Raw genomic sequence first — 21497 nt, forward strand, 5'->3', positions numbered from 1 at the left:
AGGCTGCCCATAGCACATCTTGGCCCAGCGCTACGGAGCAGCGTAAGACAGTTTACAATGTTGTAGGATTTCTTTCTACTCTTCTCTGCAGACTTGATAAAGAGAATCTGCAAAAATGCAAACAGATATGCTTGGATGCATAATCTTGTAGTTGCCCAGCTAGGCTGAGAGCAATCCATCCTGGAAGAGGTGCACGACCCTAGATGAGCTGGTGAAGTACGTTTCTTGGACTTCTCATCGGACCATCCTCAGAAGATGCCGAAAAGGCGGAACTGCACAATGTCTTACGAGGACGGCAAAGTTGAACAAAAACCAGATGATTTGTGGGAAAAGTGCGGAGTGCACCTATGCTTCACAAAATCCAAGAACTGATTCACCGCATCGCATGAGTGATGAACTGGTCTTAGTTCCTTTTTTGTATCCGAAGGATGGCTGTGTACATAGCATTTATGTTTTTCAGGCACTATTCCTGGGTTATTTATCTTTGAAATGTGTATTCTGAATTTCATTTGATATTAATGTTTTTGTTGATATCATGTTTCTTTATTGTTGTTATCAACAGGCAGCAAAAATGGTGCTTTATAGAATTTGTATGTTTTACCTAATAATTCTCTTGTTTCACAATGCATGTTTTTGGAAAGAGCATTTTATTATGCACAATATGCTGTGCTGCAATATGTGCTGGAATATTATTTATAACGGTAAATTTTTTTCCATGACCTATAAAAAACAATTTTTTTGCGGTAAAGAAAGAGTTAAAGCGACACTAAAGAAAACATGAAGTTCAGCTGGATAAGCAGGCTACAATTGCAGAATGCCAGATTGGTCACTTTTGCCAATAGCAGATGCTTGTAATATCAGAAAACTAATCTAAAAAATGGAAGTAAGTCAGTGATGCCACTTTGATGCCATTCCAGCCCCATGCAACATAGATCATGGTAGCTTCTAGTCAGTATGTTATAGCACACAAATTTGATGAAAATCAAGCTGGCAGCCTCTAAAGACGTTTACTACATAACAAGACTCACGTATATGCGAATACTACTACAGATTCCATGGATTTGCACAGCAATCATTGGCACTGCAGCTCAAAGGCTGAATTCAGAGGTAAAAGCGTAGTGTTCAATAAACCATCTCTCATAAGCAAATAGATTCAGATTCCACTCAGTCTACCATTCTAGTGGAGGAAGAAGCATGTGCTTGCTGCGGATGCGTCCGCGCCGGCTCCCGCTTTCTCGCCAATTTACATGTGCCTTTTGCCCAGTTTTGCACCTTTTCTACTCGGAATCGGATTCTTGAAGTTCTTTTCTACCTAAGGAGACCACATTTTGGCAAGTGCGTGACCTCTGGGCTTTTTTACGAGTGATTTAATCTCTCGTCGCCCTGCCTCAGGCTGTAAGCCTAACGGCGAGTACGGCCGCCGCCATTAACGCCCGTCTCGACTACGACCAAGCCGCCACCGACCCCAGACCTCCCCGCGCCCACCCCGGCTGCAGGGATCTCCAGCGATCACAACAAACAAGCCTTCCACCCAAGAACGACCCTACAGCGATGGCATACGAAGTCAATGGCCAAGACATGAGCCCGGAAGACTTCACCGCAGACGCCGGGTGGACTACCGTGGCGCCGCGCCCGTCAATTATCAAGACTGCATTGAGCCAGCCCAACCTCGTTAACCTCCAGCGAAAGGGAGAAAATACGAACGCAACCATCTCAACAGCGAGAAACTCCTTGATCAAAGCAAGCAGGATGCCCGCGCTTCCCCAAGATGACATCAAGATCGGGATTCGCATACGTGGCGGTATCAACAAGGTAGGCCAACTTACGGTCACCAAAGCAATTGGCATGGCTGCTTGCATCGAACCTAACGAGCGAAGCGAGGACACGATATGCCCCAATTTGAAGCAGAACATCGTGGTGGTCAGCACACCGTCCGAAGCAAACGCAGCGAAATACCTCAGGATCCGCAGCATTTCCATAGGAGAACAAACGTTTGAAACCACTGCATATAGGACGGCGCCGCACGAAACGTGCAAAGGCGTTATAAGAGGGGTTCCGCTCGATGAGACGCAGGACTCCATAAACAGCAAGATCGTCAACCCACGCAACCAGCTCGCTCTGGTGGCAAAGAGAATCAAGGAAACTGGCACGGTCATCATCGCCTTCAACGGCTTTCATGTCCCGAACTATGTCAGATATGACAACGCCCTGATCAAGTGTTCTCTTTACCGCAAGCAGATTGCCATGTGCCATGTGTGTGGCAGACTCTGCCATTGTGCCGACGTACGCCCCTCGCCCAACGATGCAATTTGCAAAGGCTGTGGACTAGCTAACCCTAACGCAGATCATGTGTGCACCTCGATCAAGTGTGCGCTCTGCGAGGGAAATCGCGTCGCGGCAAGCAAGGAATGTACGAACCGCTTCCAACTCCCCTACGTCGTCCGAAGAAGACGAGTTGAAAGAAGAATCGCAGCAAATGCAAGCAAAAGCACCACGAGATCAGGACCGATCGCCCTCAGTCAGCAAGACTTCCCGCCGCTCAAGAACGACGAGTGTAGTGCCATCAACGACAATGTGGCCGCCAACGCAGATGCTCGCTCGTCTGGCGAGCGGGGGCGCTCGAGATCGAGAAACCGCGGTCACCTGTTGTCACGGTCGGGAGGTCGCTCCAGGAACCCGAGCCAGAGATCCTCGTCAAGGATACGATTCGCCCCCAGCCCATGAGTTGGTGGTGATGACCGGTTGACGTGGGCCCAACGAGTTCACCAGCACCAACAACAGGAGCGACAAGAACAGCAGAACCAACAGCAGGCCGCCAGCCAGGTGAGTCCGATGGCACGGCCAGAGCAAGTAGAAATAGCAAATACGATTAAAAGACTAGAACACGAAAACAAAGAGTTAAGGCAAACAATCACACAACTTGTCGAGGAAATCGGACAACTCAAAACGCCACCACCCTCCGACTCTAATCAAACCGAAGCCACATCAGAACCCATGGTAGTGGAAGTACCGGTCGCAGAATCCACGCGCAATCCGCATAAGAGAAAAGCCGTGACAAACACATCCATTGAGCATGGACAGCGACATTAAAGAAATCAAGGAACTGCTTGGCGCGCTTGCAGCTACCGTCGCGTCACTGAAGGAAGGGCAAGACAAACTTGCGACGACTGTAGGGACCCTCAAGGAAGGTTACGACAGGATAACGGTACAAATCAACCACATGATGGAGACGATCAACAGCCATGGGGCAAGGCTCAACGCGCTAGAAATGGCAGACCACCCGTCTGTGATGTCACAGTCTACTATCACCAAGCTACCTCAGGCGTTGTCGCTCGATATACAAAGCAACAACGTGGCCTCACAAAGGCCACCTAACGCCAACAACAAAGATGGCTGTGCAAACTGAACCGTTTCGTCTTTGGCAATGGAATTGTAGGGGCTACATCCGCAAAGAGGTTCCCCTGCAACAATACATTCGAGCCAAAAAAGACAAACCCCAAATCATTCTCCTACAAGAGGCAAATACCGCTACACCCTCGCTATCCGGATATGACGTGACTGCAACGACACCGCAACACAAATGTAGAGGTATCGGCACGTTGGTCAGCAACAAGCTAGCCTTCACGACACACAACATTAATCACGACCGCAGCAATTGCGAATTCATTCTGACGGAAGTCTTCCCTAGAGCCAAGAACGCCAAGGGCATATTCATTCTAAATGTTTACAGCAGCCCCAAGCACAGAGCACAAAAATTTAGGCAAATACTTCAGCTCACCCGCAACCGTGCCGGTGACAACCCCATGATCGTGGCCGGGGACTTCAACGCCCCTAACACGGCCTGGGGATACATCACCAGCAGAGCCAAGGGCAAGGACTTACTAAACGACGCCGATGAACTTGACCTAACGCTCATCACGAATGCCGAATACCCCACAAGAACGGGTAACTCGGTCAACCATGACACAACGCCAGATCTCGCTTTCGTGCGCAACATTCCAAACTATCAGTGGAACAACCTCTTCGAGGATCTGGGCAGCGATGATCACTTTGTCGAGACAACGATTGACACCCCATCCAGAGAACCCAGAAAAATGACATATGTCGACTGGGACAAGTTCCGTGAGTTCAGACACGAACGCCGAACAGGCAAAGAGTCAATGGAACAATGGACGTCAAAACTAAAGGCCGACATTAAAGCGGCCATGAAGGAAATAGAGACACATCTCCCCGTTCAAAGCATGGACAGCCGACTGGCTCACATGCTCAAAGCCAAACAATCGCTCACTAGGAGATAGAAAGAACAAAGACACAATCGACAGCTGAGGAAAAGAATTTCTTCCCTCAACGAGCTGATTGCAGAATATTGCACGCAATATCTAACCAGCAATGGAACGAAGTGTGGGATGCCGCGGACGGCCGCATCAACAGCGGGACAACGTGGCACCTGCTCAAGCATCTTTTAGACAGAACCAGAACCAAAGCAGACCAGGGTCGTACGCTGAACAGGATCCTGCACGAGGAACTCAAGATTACCACGGAAAATGAGCTCATTGACCGTCTCACCGACAAGTACCTCCCGCTGGCCAAAAATGCTAGAAGCACGACCGCCGAAGCATATCGCAACAAAGCCAACCCAGAGCAAGATCGGGATTTCTCAACCAAAGAGATACGCACGGCGCTTCAGAACCTAAACAGCAAGTCAGCGCCGGGGCCAGACGGCGCAACTAACAAGGCACTTCGAAACCTAGACGAGGCCTCAATCGAAACCCTCACAGAGGAAACCAACAAAATCTGGAGGAACGGAGCACTACCCGAAGACTGGAAAACGGCCCTCATCATGCTCATCCCGAAGCCTGGCAAGGCGCCCAACATTAATAACCTCTGACCTATCTCGCTGATGTCTTGCGTCGGCAAGGTAGCCGAGCATGTGGTCCTAAACAGGCTCTCAAAACATCATGAAGAAAAAGATATCTACCCCGCAGCAATGATCGGCTTTAGACATGGGCTATCCACTCAAGACGCCATGAAGCTCCTCAAGCATGAGATCATTGACGCAGACACGAGAGACGCAAGAGTAATCCTAGGGCTAGACCTCGAAAAGGCATTCGATAATTTATCACATGACTACATACTCGACACGATCTCCGACCTCGACCTCGGCGCGAGACTCTACACTTGTACAAAATCGTTCCTGAGCGACAGAACGGCCACCCTCCGTCTAGGGGAAATCAAGTCCCAGAAATACAGACACGGCGGCAAGGGCACCCCGCAAGGTTCTGTCATCTCTCCGACGCTTTTTAACCTTGCGCTAGCCGGCCTAGGCAAGAAACTGGATCAAATCGAGAATGTCAAATACACCATATATGCAGATGACATAACGCTCTGGGTCCCCGGAGGTAGCCTGGGATCAATTGAGAGCACTCTGCAGCAAGCGATCGACGCGATCGAGGAATACCTCGCTCCCACCGGCCTGCGATGTTCACCTGCGAAGTCTGAGCTCCTCGTCTCCTCAAGCTAACACACGCCTTTGCGCTATGCCACTTCACCTACGAGGCGGCCATGCACAGATGGAAGGTAGCGGACAAGGACAAACTCAATGTACAACTGAGGAAGCCAGTCAAATTAACGCTGGGAATCCCCAAGAACACCGAGGCAGAGCTCCTGCTGCAACTGGGGGTACACAGTACACTTGAAGAAATCGCCGAAGCTCAAGAACGGGCTCAATGGACAAGACTCTGTGGAGCCAAACCGAGTAGAGCAATGCTAGCCAAACTAGGTCATGACACCACAGTAATCAAGAATCTATATCAAAGCGTTCCGACGGACACACGCAATTCCTACATGGTTCGCCCACTCCCGCGGAACATGAACCCCACGCACCATCAACCCAGAAGGCTGGCACGCGGATCGTTCATCCTGCGCGAAATACGTGATAAGAAGATCCTAGCCTGTTTTGTAGACGCGGCACAGTAACCGACCAGGAAGGCCTTCATTGCCACCACGATCAATAAGCAATGTCAAGTCACAAACGCTCTCACTGTCAAGACCCACAAGTCCGAGATAGCAGAACAGGTCGTCATCGCACTCGCGCTCACAAACCCGACCACCACCCATATCTACAGCGATTCATGCTCGGCCGTCAAAGCCTTTCAGAAAGGAGCAGTTGCAAGCCAAGCACTGCAAATAATCAATAGATCCGCACCGCTGCAGCATCACACCATCTGCTGGTTCCCGGCACACCTCGGAGAGATCGAGGACGCCCCTCGCAATCTCAATGAGATGGCTCACAGGAGCACGCGAGACCTAATCCTCTGCGACGCCACCTATTCTGGTCGTGACCATCCCAGCGAGAATCGGCGCCCTCCCTCCACATATAACGAGATCACAAAGCACTTTTATCTAGACCGCAGAATATACAGCACACCTCGCAATAAGCTCACCAGGCCTCAAGCCCTCACGTTCAGAATGCTTCAAACAAACATGTACCCCACGCAGAACAGACTACATCACTGCATGCCTGACCTATACAAAACACCGTATTGTGAAAATTGCCATAGCACACTAGACGTACATCACTTGCTCTGGCCGTGTGGTCGGACCCACGCAAACAAGGATCAAGACTCCGCCAGGCTACAAGAAGCGTTACGCAGCACGGACCAGCGGAGCAGCTCTGGGCTGTCCAGCGAGCCCACAATGCGGCCAGGGAGTTACAACTCCCGGTCCCAACGTGGGAGTAGCCCGCTCTATGGGACCTTGCACCCCGTACCTCGCAGGACCTTCCATTAAAGTTATTCCATCCATCCATCCACCATTCTAGCCTAACTTAACGTCTTGATTAATAACTTGGCATCTTTTTAATATTTGGTGTCCTTGTATGCTGCTGCATTCTGTGAGGGTAGAAGTAGCAGCATAACAGATGACTGAGCAATCAAAGTGCGAGTCAAAATGTCGTAATGTCCTGCTGCTATATGGCCACATACTGCATCACGTCGCAGCACAGTAGAAATGAAAACGAAACTGGTTTTTGAAAACCTGCTTTATTAATTTTTTAGGGTGCTGTGAGGCTTGAATGTATTTCTCTAGTATTTAGAGGTGGCAAAACATCATTTGAAGAGAGAAAAAAATATTGTCAGTACCCCTGCGAAGTTGCGTCATCTAAAGAGACGCTTGTCAGATTACTCCTTGATAGCTGGATCGAATTTGGTTAGCAGTTCACCACCTCAATTGATTTGGGTACCAAGAGTCATAACCAGGGTTCTGTGCTTTCGGATTAATTCGATAAAACCCACTTTCTCTGTGTTCATAGCAGAAAAACTAAAGTAAGTATGCCATTACAACTCTAGAACAAAGTAGAAAGTAATGCATACCTGATCTTTCAACAATAGCAAAAGATATGTAGCGTGCCTAGGTTTCTGGCTATGAGCAAGAAAAAATGAAATCAGGATAGGTCACCTTCACAGAATAGTAATCTATTTACTCCTAATGTGTCATTTTCATCAGTTTCAGGCAGTACTTTATCGATATCTGTGTGGACTCTGTGGTCCATTGTATGTTTGGTATTCTTGATTTATCAGTCTCCGCAACAACCACAAATGGGATCGTGGCCCTGAGGCTAACCACTTTGCTATTTGGTCCTATAACGCGTGCAATTCTTCGGAACACTGAAAACACATGACGCGACTTGTTGCAGCTGCAGTAAAACTTTGTTAATTCGGATTTCACAGGATTGAAACAATGTTCAAAATAACCAAATGTTGAATTATCGAGGTTATCGAGAAAACAATCAACAAATACTGACTACATCAACACACTTTTATTTACTGAATGAATGAGCAAATCCTGTTTCTATTTTGTACAAAAGCAGTGTGGAAGCGGCAGTTCTAGTCATCTTGTGACTGAGTGGCTCTTGCAGCGTTGAAGGTCTCGCAACTTCCTTTGTAGTCCAGCTGCGGTGTGCGCCTTCATTTGAGACATGCTTATCGCTACCGCACACACATTGCAATTATTTTTTCGGCATTATTTTTCTCCAGTGAGCTGGTCGCCAACAGATCGTCCGTCAATTGCGATGTAGCTGGTGCTTTTCATCCTTGACAGCCTTGCAGCGAGTCAAAACTAAACAACTTTTTTGACGCAATTGCTGTGGACGAAACCGCTGACACTATCAATGCGATCATGGATGCCGACCTTGTGGTCTTGAAGCTACTTGGTCGATGCTCACACAGAGTTAAAACGGAACTACTGCTAGGTACAAATGCTCCAGACAAGACTGCGGTCACTGTTGACGTGATCATGGATGGCAGCTATGCAGTTATAAAGGCATGCGGCTAAAGCGGTGGTGTGCATGGCAGTGAACACAAGAATAAAGGCTTTAAAGGCACAAATAGGCATGAAGCGTTTCGGCGTTGCTGTCATTAATGTATAGCTTCTATAGATGACTCTTCAATGGGTACTCCACTGCTTCGTTTCGGTTGGATGCTAACACCGTTCTTGCTCTTTTGCATTGCAAATTTGCAGCGCTCGCTGAGCTCCGAGGGTCATCCGAATTAATTGATGTGCGGCCAAATACGTCCGAATTAACGAGAGTTTGATTGCAATAAATAATGCACATGCCTGCTGGGACAAGAGGACGAGTCTGAATTATCAGATTTTTTGAATTAACGAAGGTTGAATTAATGCGGTTCTACTGTAGCTTAGCGTTCAAAGTAACATCTTTTGAATGAATTTTCATAATCAAAGACTGAAAGTAGCATGTTATTGTTATCGCATTGCATGAGAACTATGGATCTACTTCTGCCGCCATCTTGCGATGGCAATGGAGAGGAAACATGATACTGGCTGGACTGGCTCTCACAGTAGGCTGTTGCGAACTCGGCGACATGGTTTTGGTTTGGTATCCAATTGCACTACACAGGCAATTCCTAGGCCAATTTTCTTGGGGAAAGAAGGCAGATGTTAGAATCCGCCTTTCTCATGGTGCGATGGTGCATGCGCCCTGCCCTAGCAGATTAGTTGTGAAACATTTTGGAAGGGTCGCCATGATGGAAAGTCCCCTAAAAAAAAGAAAAGCGCTCAGACACTCGCTGTTACGAACACTCATGCCATGTATTGCGTTGAAACTCCAATGTTAGCTCGACCATGGTGTGGTGTCGAAAACGTGCGTAGCATAAGACTAAAACTCCACTTTAAAACAGAAAGTGGCCAGGGCTTCGTCCGAGTTGTCCGGACTGTACCATGAGCCAGGTAGTTGCTGCCTTTCAGTGATGGCTAGCGAATTTAACAAAAAACCCGTGCGTTATACTTGGGCGACACTTAATAACATCAGGTTGCTGACGAAGTCTTCTTGCAGTATCGGCCCTCACTTGCTGGTGGGGGCAGCGCATGCCTGACTTCATGTATTCGTTTAAGGCGCAGTAACACTTGGTCGATATGGGACTGATTAGATGCTCACGCCAACGATTCACCTACTCTTGTGCGTCACTGAAACCATTTTATCATATCAGACTGACGACGACGCAACCGATGAGTGCAAGTTGTTGTACTGCAACAGGCTCTCTTATCGACGGCACCGACAAAATCTGCGGACCAACCATAGTTTGACCGAACCCTGTGCGATCGGCTGTTGAATCGACAATGTGATAGTGACAGTGTGTTCTCTTACATATGTAATTAATCATGATCAAAATGAGTCAAACATGCTTTCCAAGTTGAAATGCACAAGCTTCAACCCTCTCAATTCATGCACATGAAGTTTGAACCAATGTTGATCCTGTTCAGTGAAGGTTAAGCCTGGCGTCCGTCAAGTTCATGCCCCTGCTACCGATGAACCTGAACTGACAAGTAAGCAGTTAGGATGAAGGAAACTGCTTTTATAGTTCAGTACTGGTCTTAGAGATTTGGAATCAATTACACTTCATTTCGCACGGTGCGTACACAATAAGTGCCAATCGGTGACACAATGCTGTACCAGCATCTGTACGTCACCGTGCCCGTAGGCTGCCGGTTGTACAGTATTTGCTGCCTAGATGGGTGGGTCTGTATGTGTGGTTATGCAGACACATTTCTCAATTCGAAAGATGCACTGTTTACCTCTGCATCAAATGGTAAACAAGTGGCGGTGCATTTGGTATACAGCAGCGTAAGCAACCGTCTCACTCAGTTATACCAATGGTGTCAGTGATGGCATCTGCATTATCGCGAAAGAGCAACACCGCCTATAAATGTGTGCATATGTGAGCACAGTTTTCTCTAATAATGCTTTATGGAACATGCAAATTGTTAGTATGATGGAGTTAAAGAAAAGTGAGAATCGGTAATAAATAATGGCGCATAATATATATATATATATATATATATATATATAGGGGTTTTCTTCAAAGTTCAGCACGCAGGACCCGACGTAAAATACGCAGGAAAGAGACGACGAACTTTTTGGGAGACTTCTTTTACTTAACGTTTTCGGCTGGTGGACCAGCCTTCGTCAGAGTACAGTGCTCTGACGAAGGCTGGTCCACCAGCCGAAAACGTTAAGTAAAAGAAGTCTCCCAAAAAGTTCGTCGTCTCTTTCCTGCGTATATATATATATATATATATATATATATATTCTGGATCTGGATAAATCTGGATCACAGTTGTTGTTTAAGTGGTTCGGCTGCTCATGGGAGAACAATAAGTCTCGGGGTGGAACAACATGGCACATATGCGCAGATATGTATCTTTTGCTACGTTTTGACGTTGTTTCATATCAGTGATGCACATTTTCCGCAATATTTGCACTAACAATGATCTGTGGCTGTAGATGTCGATGTAAACAAGTGCACTGCTTTGATAGATCTGATACGGAAGGCTGCGCTTGAAGAATTCTTGAATATGCGACATGTCTAAATAATGGGTAAAGAGATACATAAACTGAGCTTTAAGTGCTGAAATCAGTGACAACAAACTCCAAGGCAGCCGTGTTGGTGAACGGAACTCAACGTGCCTTTATCGGCCACGCTGTTTGCGCAACAGCGCACTCAGGCCTCACCCAGTAGTCAGTGAGTGCTACATGGCTTCCAGGAACGACATGCTGCCCTAAAGAAGCCATTAATAATGGTCTGCGATCCACGAAATGCACAACGATGTGCACTCAACGTGCGCGCAAGTACACAAAGCAACCAGTGAAAGCCCCGGCACCCTTCCAAAATGTTTCCAGAGGCATGCGGCAGAGGGGCACCACGGGAAAATGGAAAAGGTGGATTGGGGTAAATACTATAATCGTTCTTTGTAAGCTACCATTATCGCTTGAAAATCTTCCTTGGGCAGGCTGAAAATATGGGGGATAACGTGTGTTAGAAGCGTACACTGTCCCCAATGCTTCTCCAGGACAGACTTCTCCAGGGGGGGTCATTGGTTGGGTCAGTTGCATGTGCGTTGATCGAGTTTAAATGCTCCAGTGAAGGTCAATTTTACGATCCAAATATCAAAAGCTTGGGCTCGTATAAATGTATGCGCACCAGCTGGGATCGTCTGTTAGGAACAAATTAACCTAAAAATGGAATTTCCAAGACCTGAGTTAGCCAAGGTCTACTGTACTACTTTTTTTCTTCTTCTAATCATTGCTATCTTTAGGTCATGGGTGAAACTAAAAAGCGAATAATTCCAAAAAGGCAGGTAGACTCTGAATTTAATTCAACGGTAACAGAAAGCTCTGATGAACTCTGATTTTTCATGAAAAGATAAACTGTGAACAACTTTGATTTGCCATAAAATAAGCTACAAAAATGCAGGACTCTAGTAATAGCGATGTGCACAGCTCGGCTGACAGAGACAACAAAGGAGTGGTGAGGACAAGTGCCAACTTCCAACTGAAGTTTATTGCAGAGAACGCACAAATATACCCCTGTACACATGAGTGCAACCTGGGGAGCTTTTAAAGCTGACTCGCATAACTTGGTCCTACTTTCTGCATGTTCTAAAGGCCTCGCAAATTTCTCGCGTAAATTGGTAAACCTTTGTTTTTGTTTTCACTGCACTGGTTTTATTGCCATGAACCAATACAAACTTTCCCAGCTTCCTATCCTCATCTTCAGCAGATGTACAAGAAATACTGAGCAGATTATATTATCTCATAGTTTGAAAGTTGCTTTGCCAGAATCGTTCTTACGATGAAGCTTTAGCTCGGGCCGAACTCCGATGCCGCCTATTCAAATACACATAAAATGCAGAACCGCTTTTCTTGGATAACCACTGGGCCAACTTTAATGAAGTTTGTCGCATTTGAGACGAAAAGGTAAATTCTAGTGACTGTTGTAAATGAAATTTTTATTAAGAACTAAATTGTTTATAAAGGATATTTAAAAATTAGTAAGCTTGAAAAAGAAATAGATGCACGAAGTTCACATATTCGTAGCTCTGCACCAAGAACAGATATCGCATTTCTGTAAACTGCATCCGTTGGAGCATCCAAAGCGGAAAAGTTTAATAATAACTTTATATCTTACATGAATTTGTTTTATCGTTTATAAGGGCTTTGCAAAAGACTACTTGCATATTAGTGGTTTGTTTGAGGCCATGTATAATTATCAATTTTGCCACTTTAGGTGTGCTATTGATGCATTTTACAGAATTGTGATACCATATTTCATTGCTGAGGTGTAGTTGTAAACTTGGTAGCTTGGGTTTCTGAAAACTTGCAATTTTCAACAATTTTTATTAAAAAATTGATGGCTTAAATCGAATTCGCTACCAACAGGCACTAGATTTTAACTTTCTTTTAAAGGGACACTAAAGCGAAACAATAAATCAGTTTAGACTAATGAAGCATTGTTTGAGAACCCTGCAGGCACTCATTTAAAAAAGATAGTTTGATTATTAGATGAGAAAATGAAGGTCCAAGTATCAGTATTTGAATATCGCGCCGGTATGTCAGCGTGACATCAGAGATTCCAAAGTATGTTTTAGCATTTGGGCCGCGTTGGCTGAATAAAGGTTCCCGAAACTTGCCATGTTTAATATTTGGTTCCTTTAGAACACAATGCAGTCAGTCTGTACCGCTATATATAATTAGTAGGCCCTAGAAGATGCCATCAAAATTAAAGACATCGCAGCCCCCAGGTGTGGGAACATAAGTAGGCGTCGCCACCCGTATTTCGTTCTTGCGCTTTTTCTGGTTTACCAAACGTCTTATCGTTGTAAGAGTGGTGTGTTTTTGGTGTTCTAGAACGGTAATTTACTGATGCAGAAGAAGTCATTTTTCACTTTAGTGTCCCTTTAAATGCTACAAACCGCACGAAATTTGGTGCAGTGATTGCCAAAAAAAACGATATCTCCTTGCCCGTGTATTTAGATAAGAGCCCCGAGCTAAAGCTTCCTCTTCAGTATACTACATGTTTTTAAGGGGGACACGGCAATTGAAGTGGTCAAATTGTCAATTTCCGATTTTCCAATTTATTTTTCTCATGGTCCACAGACCTTTATTTACCTCGTGGTGAAATATTATAACAATGTACACAGTAGAAACAGAAAAAACAGCACTTTCCTAGAGTGCTGTCATCTAAAATTGCGAAAACATCTGACTTCGCCAAGCGCCGTTGCACCGCGGAACGTTCGGCTGTCTGTTGATGCAGCGTTGCCATCTTAGTATCATCGTAAACTGAAGAGATCGAAGCTCAAGATACCCACAGCAATGTATTTCTCCACCGAAAAATAAACCAGCAAACGCGAGCGAAAAAAAGGCAAAAGTGGCATTGCGATTGGGCGCAGCAGTCACGTGCAGCACAGTGCATGCTCCTATTGGCTGTTATAGATTTGAATTGCTGATGACCCTCTCTCACGTGCATTTGCGCAGCAGTGAGCTGCATGTTCCGGTCAATGTGATTGGTGACAACACGACCATGGGCTGTGGTGACAGGGCGTCCGCGTGTGGTCGTGACGGCAACGTGACATTGACGAAAGCAGAAGTTTTCACATCATACATTCAGCTGTGGATTTCAGCTCCAACTCTCACTAATGAAGAGGTTGCGCTATCATCTACCTTTGCACAACGCATGGAGGCATGATGCATCAAAAAGGCAACTAAGCTGCACGAAACTGCTGCAAAGAAGCCGAAAACTACATGAAAATCTAAAGAAAATATGTCCTCCTAGGCAAAAGACTACATCCCAGGCAGCTTTTAGGCGCTGAAAGTAAATATTTAAATGTTTACAACAAATGAAACTTTGAGCTCCGTTTTCTCAGCTTTCATTTTTTGTGCAGTTGCTTGCAGTCATCCCAGTGCCATTTCGCAACGAATAAAGACAAAATAATTCTGTCTTTTGCACTTAGATCCTGAAACATTGATGAGTGCAATAAAGCTGTCCATCTTTATCTGCACCTCATAAAAACAATGTTTTTTTTTTTGCTAAAGTCGTTAGTAAGACAGTATGCATAGGAAAGTTAAAAAATATTTTATGCTCATTTCTTCATTTAAAAAATAAAACCAATAGCGTTATTGCACAGAATGGGTCTTTGTGAACATGCTGATGTGAAAATCTTGAACTTGTGTGTAATGAATTAATTTGGGGACAACCATTAGAGGTTGTCAAGTGTTGTAACATGAAAGCTACAATAGATAGCATAAAACTGTCCAAGTGTGTGTCATCTGCAGAAACGAAAGAATTCCACCGTCGCTGCTTAGCACAACAAGCTGCATGCCACACTTGTGCACTGTATGCATGGGGAGAAGTGGTACAGATACAGATGACTAGCCTACTCTGTAGACACTCCCAAAGAATGCGAGTGCAGCCTGTTGGAAAATGCATGTTTACAGCTTGCATCATAGCACAAAAACAGCATGCGCTTAACAGGCAATGCATGCCATGCGAATCGTGAGATGACTGGCACCGTGCAGCAGTGGGTACTGTGTTTCAATGAAGCGGTGCCAGTTGTCACTTAGTATGTTGTACAAACTTACATACCTATATGCATATCAGAGAAATCTCGACAAGTCGATGCATTGTCCCCTCTGCTGCTGTGCTCCTTGCTGAAGTTCGGAAGTGCTGCTTGGTATTGCCTGTGCTCTATGGCACAGTCATGCAAGTGAGCCGGAATCTTTTTTCACTGTGCAGTTAAAAAAAGAAAAAGAAACCGCTTGTTGTATATTTTAGGTACATTTACTGTGGCGTAGCATTTCTTCATTTTTTCGTGACAGCACAGAAAACGAGATGCAAATTTATATTTGCCAGTTAGTGTGTACTACCATTTAGTGCGTGTTGTGCCACATTCCCGTCGTATAAATATTCACAAGGTTCCACTGCAGTAACAAATACTTTGCAAGTCGTTATATGCAGCAGTGATCACATTTAATTTCCTGGCTAACTTGCTGGCTTATGTCACTGAATAATCTTTCACAATGTTGCTTTGCCATGCAAGAAATGTATGATAAATCACATGCAGACCATTATCTTTGTGCAGGAAAGATTCCTCGACCCTTGGCGAGAACTGGAAGAAGGGCATTCCTGTTGAGGTGATACCCATGTCCTATGTCCCTGTGCAAAGGAAAATAGAAAAGCTGCTTGGGCATAAGGCAGAATTGCGGCAGGCAGCTAGGAAATGTGTAAGTAAATACTGGAACATCTGCGAATAACATATAATGTTTTTTAAAGCGATGCGCAAAAGGAGTCATGTACAGTGAAGCTTTGTTACAATGCGCCCTTATATACCAGCATGAATTATCCAAAGTACAGTTTTCTGCATAAGAAACTAAAGACTATTTGTCTGTTGCTATAAGCAGCAATTTTTTGCATTAAATGAAGGTCGTGGACGTTGGAACTAGAAAATATACTGGCTAGCCTCGGAGCACTCTAAATAAATTACTATAATAGCGTTTCTATGAACCAGCTTTAGTTAAATTTCCCAGGAGGTCTATCTCGTATAACACAATTGACATAGGAGGTAGTCATGTTGTAGCAGGACCATTGTGATGTTTTGGCACTCGCTCCAGCTTGCTTGGTAATCTGTTACGCTGAAACATTGGGCTGTACAATGAGCAGAAACATTAGCTTCGGCTCAAGGTCGACTCTGGAATCTGTCTTCAGCCATAGATTTATAGCCTTCATCTCGCACACACAGTCAGCCGTTCACAAGGTCTGGTGCTGTAGAAGAGCGTCGCATGTTTCAAGCAATGAAAATGTCTCCACACGCTCGACACTGCTCACAATGGCAATATTGTTCTCAAAAGTAAAAAAAACTACCTTGCTGTGCAGGGATGCTTTATTGTCTTAGAAAATGCTGACCACACTTGTGAAGCACACCACTAGTTAATGGTCACCAGAGGTGGGCAGATGCCCTCATTTTATTGCGATGGCAATTATATGGACACTCCAAGTGAATTTCTGCTGTCAGTGTCGCCGTGAGGTTCCCTATAAAGTTTGAGGGTGTTAAAATTGTCGCTGGGTGCCTTATGCTGCATGTGCAAGTAAAAGCGTGCAAGGGTGAGCCGGTGATAACGGCTTAATCTTGCATATGAAAGGGAGGAAAGCTGGGAGGAAGCGTGCCGTCTTTCATCACACGCAAGGCTTCAGGGGAGAGGCAAAGCAGGGAGGGGAGGTGCATTCTACGTTGGGCAGCACGGTTGGCCACAAGCTGGGCCGCTGTATCTTGAAAGCCATCTGCGACGGGGACAAGTTGCGCCATGGGTAGGAAGGAAGGGTGGGGAGGAGGGTTCTACCCTGGGCAGTGCGGGCGGTAGCGCTTGCCCGGGCCACTGTATCATGAAAACCATCTGCGACGCGAACACCGTCCACCATCTCTTTCCACCGGAAAAGTCTATGAGAAGAGACTTTTCCTCACTTGAAAGTGTTCATGAAGACTAGAATGAATTGCCTGTGCAGGAATATTCCACAATATAGGTCACACACCTGTCTCTCTCTAGCATCTCCTGCACAGTGGCGATGTTCTGCTCTGCGACAGACGAAACTGGGCATCCTTACCTTCATGCATTTTGAACATTGAAATTTTCTCTCTGGAACTGCCGATACCATCTGAATACAGTAAAACCTTGTTAAACCGTACCCGCTTAAACAGTAGTTTTGTTTTAAAAGTAGTAAAGTCAAATCCTTGACTCAGCGGCCATTAAACATAATGTGTTTTGTATCCACATAAACCGTACCAGCTTATTGCGTACATATCTGTTAACATGTAGCGTTTCCATATTTCGTTGTGCAAGCGCAGCGTTGCGTCGTCTCCATCGGGTGGCCTGGCAAAACAACAAGCCTCAGAGATCAGAACGGCCTTCAAGCGCCCTGTGCGTTTGCGCGTGAAGCCACATCAACGTCAACATAATTTCGGTGCTGTGCGTGGCGCCGTGCCAGAGAGTGTTGTGGCGACGTGCAAACAAGGACTCGTGCCGTACCGAAGCTTGGATAAAAAAGACGCCGGGTGCTCATCATAAAAGAAAAATTAGACATTGTTCGGGCTATCGAACGTAACGCGAAGAAGTCGGCGCTTGCATGTGACAGGGATGTACTGTTTACTACGGTGTGTGGCATTTGGAATGCAAAGTTGCTCAGCAGTGCTGCTGCGACCGTGAGGAGATGTCGGCTACGAGGTTTGACTTTTCGCCATCATTGCCTCTGTTGTTGCCGAAGTGTCGACTAGCGACAGTGATGAGGACAACATCACGGGCGATTCAGGCCTGACAGTGGCAAAAGCTGCGCGTTACGTCAGCCTCATGAATGCAAACATCGCGGCGAGAACAGCACTCCACAATGAAAAAGGCGCCCTGCGAGTTCTGCAGCGCTACCGCCCACGTGCATGGAGAACATGCAATGCCAACGAGTGTTTGCCGAGAAGAGGTTGCTGGCTGAAAAGCTGGCTCGCAGCTTCAGGAAGTTTGAGGCCGCTGTTGGTGCCGCTAGGCTGCCGTAGCATCAAATGAAAATAACACTTTTGTCGTGTGAAGTGAATAAATACTGCATGTCTTTTTTCCCCTTTCATCGCGCTCTCTCCGAGTTCCGTATTTGACAAGTAAATGGGGGATCGCATGCTACTTCGGTTATGCAGTACTACCGTTTAGTAGCTACTTTTTCCGAGCTCCGGCCAACTACGGTTTAATGAGGTTTCACTGTATTGACCTGCAGTGAGAGCAGTCATCACCCAAGCACAGGAATCATTTCTTCCTGACACTTATCCACACTCAAACCACAAGCAACGTTGTAGCTCTAAACTGCCCGGTATTAGACTTCTGACCATGATGGCATGTGAGCACTTCACATTCCCACAGCTCGCAAAACATGTGCTCAGGGCCTGTGCTACTATCTAATAACATAAATTAAGACATTTCTCAATCCATGTGTACTTGCAATGAAGTGTGACCGTTGGCTAAGTCGTATTGCAACATTTTCTTAATGACTTTTGTATGTAATGAAAATTTTTTCGTTGGCTCCTTCTTTGAGCGAATATAGGCAGACGTGAAACGTATTGTTGAGCAAGTAAGGTATAGAAATAGCATTTTTGCTTCATGTTATGCAAATAGTGAATTTTAATTTGTCACATTATGCTAACTGGGTTATTTACTGTCAGAGTCACAACTTTGTTTTATTTTGTATTTGTGAAGGGACCAGTTGTAACCGACAATGGAAACTTCATACTTGACTGCAAGTTTACCGCACAGAAGGACTGGTTGACTGTTAATACTGCACTGAAGATGATTCCTGGTAAGTTGTGTCTGCTGCATATGCTTTGTAATCCGCCTTTGTGTATGGTTGCAGGTGACTGTCAGGACCTACTTAAAAGCTGTTTCAAGCATAGTTCAGCTTTCTTACACAGTAGAACCCTGCTGATACGTTCCTCGTCCATACATTTTCTTGGATATAGCATTGCTAAGCTTGGTCGTGGCAAAAGCCTGATAGACAGCCTTGTATTAAAATCCTTGATAAATTGTTGTTTCCACAACGTCCCTGCATATCACATTGCGACTTTGGCGCATAATTTTAAATATATGAATGGTACAGTCTAAAACGTAAGAAATCTAAAAGAAAATTGTCAACAGGCTGTGCTGTATACCCTATATCTGCATACTTTCGACCACCACCAATGTGTGCTTTTGATGCACCACCGTCTTGGCTGAAATTTCTAAAATTTTGGACACCTAGCAGCAAGCCACTTGATATTGGGCTGCACGACCACGTGCCAGTTTGGTCACAAATTGGAAAAAATAGCTATATTTTGGTTTTAATGTGTTGTTGGCCATGTCATGCCCTGGTTCCTCCTTCAACCCAAAACTAGTAAAGCGTAGTCGATCCATTAGTTGCTGAACGCACCCAGACTGCAGGATAAGCTAAGGCACGTCGCAAAGTGTTGAAAGACTGCATCATCTGCATGTGGTTCATTTGCTGTTTGTCATGTGAGTTCTGCGTGTCCAGTCTTTTTTCATTTCTGTGTTCAGTAGCAACTAAATTCCGGGCAACCTTTCAGGCAGTTTCAAGTGGCGGCGTCAACTCCACTCTTGATGTCAGCATCGATGAGAGAAGTGTCGGACAATGATTATTGCAAGAAAGCTGTGACCATTTGGCTGTTGCAACTCGGTTGACTTCGTTATGTGGCTAGCGCATGTAGATTGGATGCATGCAACGACTGTACTGTTGTCTATAGGTAGCAACAGCATGACAATGGTCGAAATATGAATTGACCAGGTTGCAGGCAAGCGTACGTGCACGCTGCGGTGCAGTGACAAACTTGGACTGTATTCTCAGATGATCACTTTGGAAGATACTTCTATAAGTTTCGTAGCGCTGGATGCCTTGGCAAACAATAGCAATCCTGCACTGTGATAAGACAGCGAGCTTGGCACTGTGCCTAGAAAGCCTTCACTCGTAGTCCCTCCGATGCATCTAGTTTAGTCACGCGACATCTTGCAAAAGATAATGTATCCCCAAAAGTGGTGATCTGAAAATATGACACACCTTTTTTGGCCACTTTTGGAATACGTACCGCATTCTTTGCAGAATCCATGTACCGTATTTAGTTGCATAATTGATGCGCTTTTTTTTCCAGAAAAATATGTGCAAAGTTCATTATGTGGGGTAAATTTTTAAGTGATTTTTTTTTTTTTTTTCTGCGGCCACATCTAAAAAAAGTCAGTTTCACCCGGAATGCGAACCATTGATTGCGATAGAAAATGTGTAGACAGCTACACAAAGTAAGGATAGTAGTTTTATTGGCAGTATAAACTTGCAAACATTTGTTTCAACGCAAACAGAGCGGCACGAATGCAGCATGCACAAAGGTATGAGCCACCATTGACTCAGCCCCCAATACAGATCGCTTTGAAGATAGGGCGTACCGCAGCCATGCAAGCTTTAGCATATAGCTATTTTGTGCGTTAGCGCAATGTGCAATTGCTGCCGGAGTAAAACGCCGCCCCCCCTCCCCCCCCGGCACCATGCATGTGACAGAAGATGGCATGTTTCCCCGCTTTCCGTCCTTGTACGTGGTAGATTGAACCGCGATCATCGGTGTCCCTGGGCCCAGTAGTGCAATATGCAGTTGCTGCGGGAGTACAACGCGCCCCCCCCCCCTCCCCTTTTGGGACATTTTGTGCGACGAAAGACCGCGCGAGATTGAACCGCGATTGTCGGCTTCCCTCGTGCACTTTCACTCGCACCTACACCATGCGGCGCTCGGTGACAACCACAACCACGATGATGGCAAAAATGCGCCTAGAGCATCCATATAATTGCTATTGCAATAAACTAGGACACACAGTACGACTCGGCGTCCGACATGGCATCGAACACAATTGCACCCACTGAATTCCATATCAGACGTTGAATCATGGCACGTGTCTCCTACTTCATGGCAGCAAGTTCATCGTGCGATCATTATGTGAGAAAAAAAAACAACACACTTCTTGATTGGAAAAGTGGGGGCTGCGTTCATTGCACAAGTGCGCTCATTGTGCAAGTAAATACGGTATCCTGGACATTTAATGGGTCCCCGTCAAGCTTGCATTATCGGTCGACAACTTTAAATCTTTTAGAGGCTGAATCGTGCGTAGTGTCTTTGTTTTAATATTCAACAGCACATTCGCATGATTTTAACGACATGCTCGTGCAATACGTTTCTCGAGTATTACTTTTTTTTTTATTGATCCTGTGGAAAACATATTAGAGGAGTTCCACTATACTCAAGTCACAGGTGGCACAGCTGTGCTATTTGGGCCTAAGGGCTACATTTTCGACTTGCTGCACTAAAACAACAAAACTGCCTCATATTGTGTCCGTGCAACTACAGAACACTGTGTGCGACATTCAGGTTCTGGTCAGTTTTAGTGGAAATTGGTAGTTATGCAATTAATGTTGTTGATTTTATTAGTCTGATCTTCAGAATATTGGGATTAGTGTACTCTAATTGTGCAGTGCTATAGCCGCTGGGTGGTCTAGTGCCGTCTTGCGTTCTATTTCGGTACATTCGTGTTTAAAAGTGAAACCCTATTATACACATTGTTAGTGAGCCCACATACCCATGTTAATCTTTCG

General features: G+C 45.5%; 1 protein-coding gene across 1 annotated transcript in view; it reads left to right on the forward strand.

Annotated features, from left to right (window-relative positions):
* Rpi (Ribose-5-phosphate isomerase) overlaps nt 1-21497 on the forward strand; it is a 51705-nt gene that overhangs the window by 27185 nt on the left and 3023 nt on the right. Inside the window, exons 6-7 of the mRNA XM_075672281.1 lie at nt 15433-15574; nt 18575-18674. Of these exons, the coding sequence (XP_075528396.1) occupies nt 15433-15574; nt 18575-18674 (242 nt within the window). The remainder of the gene's footprint in view (nt 1-15432; nt 15575-18574; nt 18675-21497) is intronic.

This window comes from Dermacentor variabilis, chromosome 1, assembly GCF_050947875.1.
Source record: "Dermacentor variabilis isolate Ectoservices chromosome 1, ASM5094787v1, whole genome shotgun sequence".
Lineage (NCBI taxonomy): Eukaryota > Metazoa > Arthropoda > Arachnida > Ixodida > Ixodidae > Dermacentor > Dermacentor variabilis.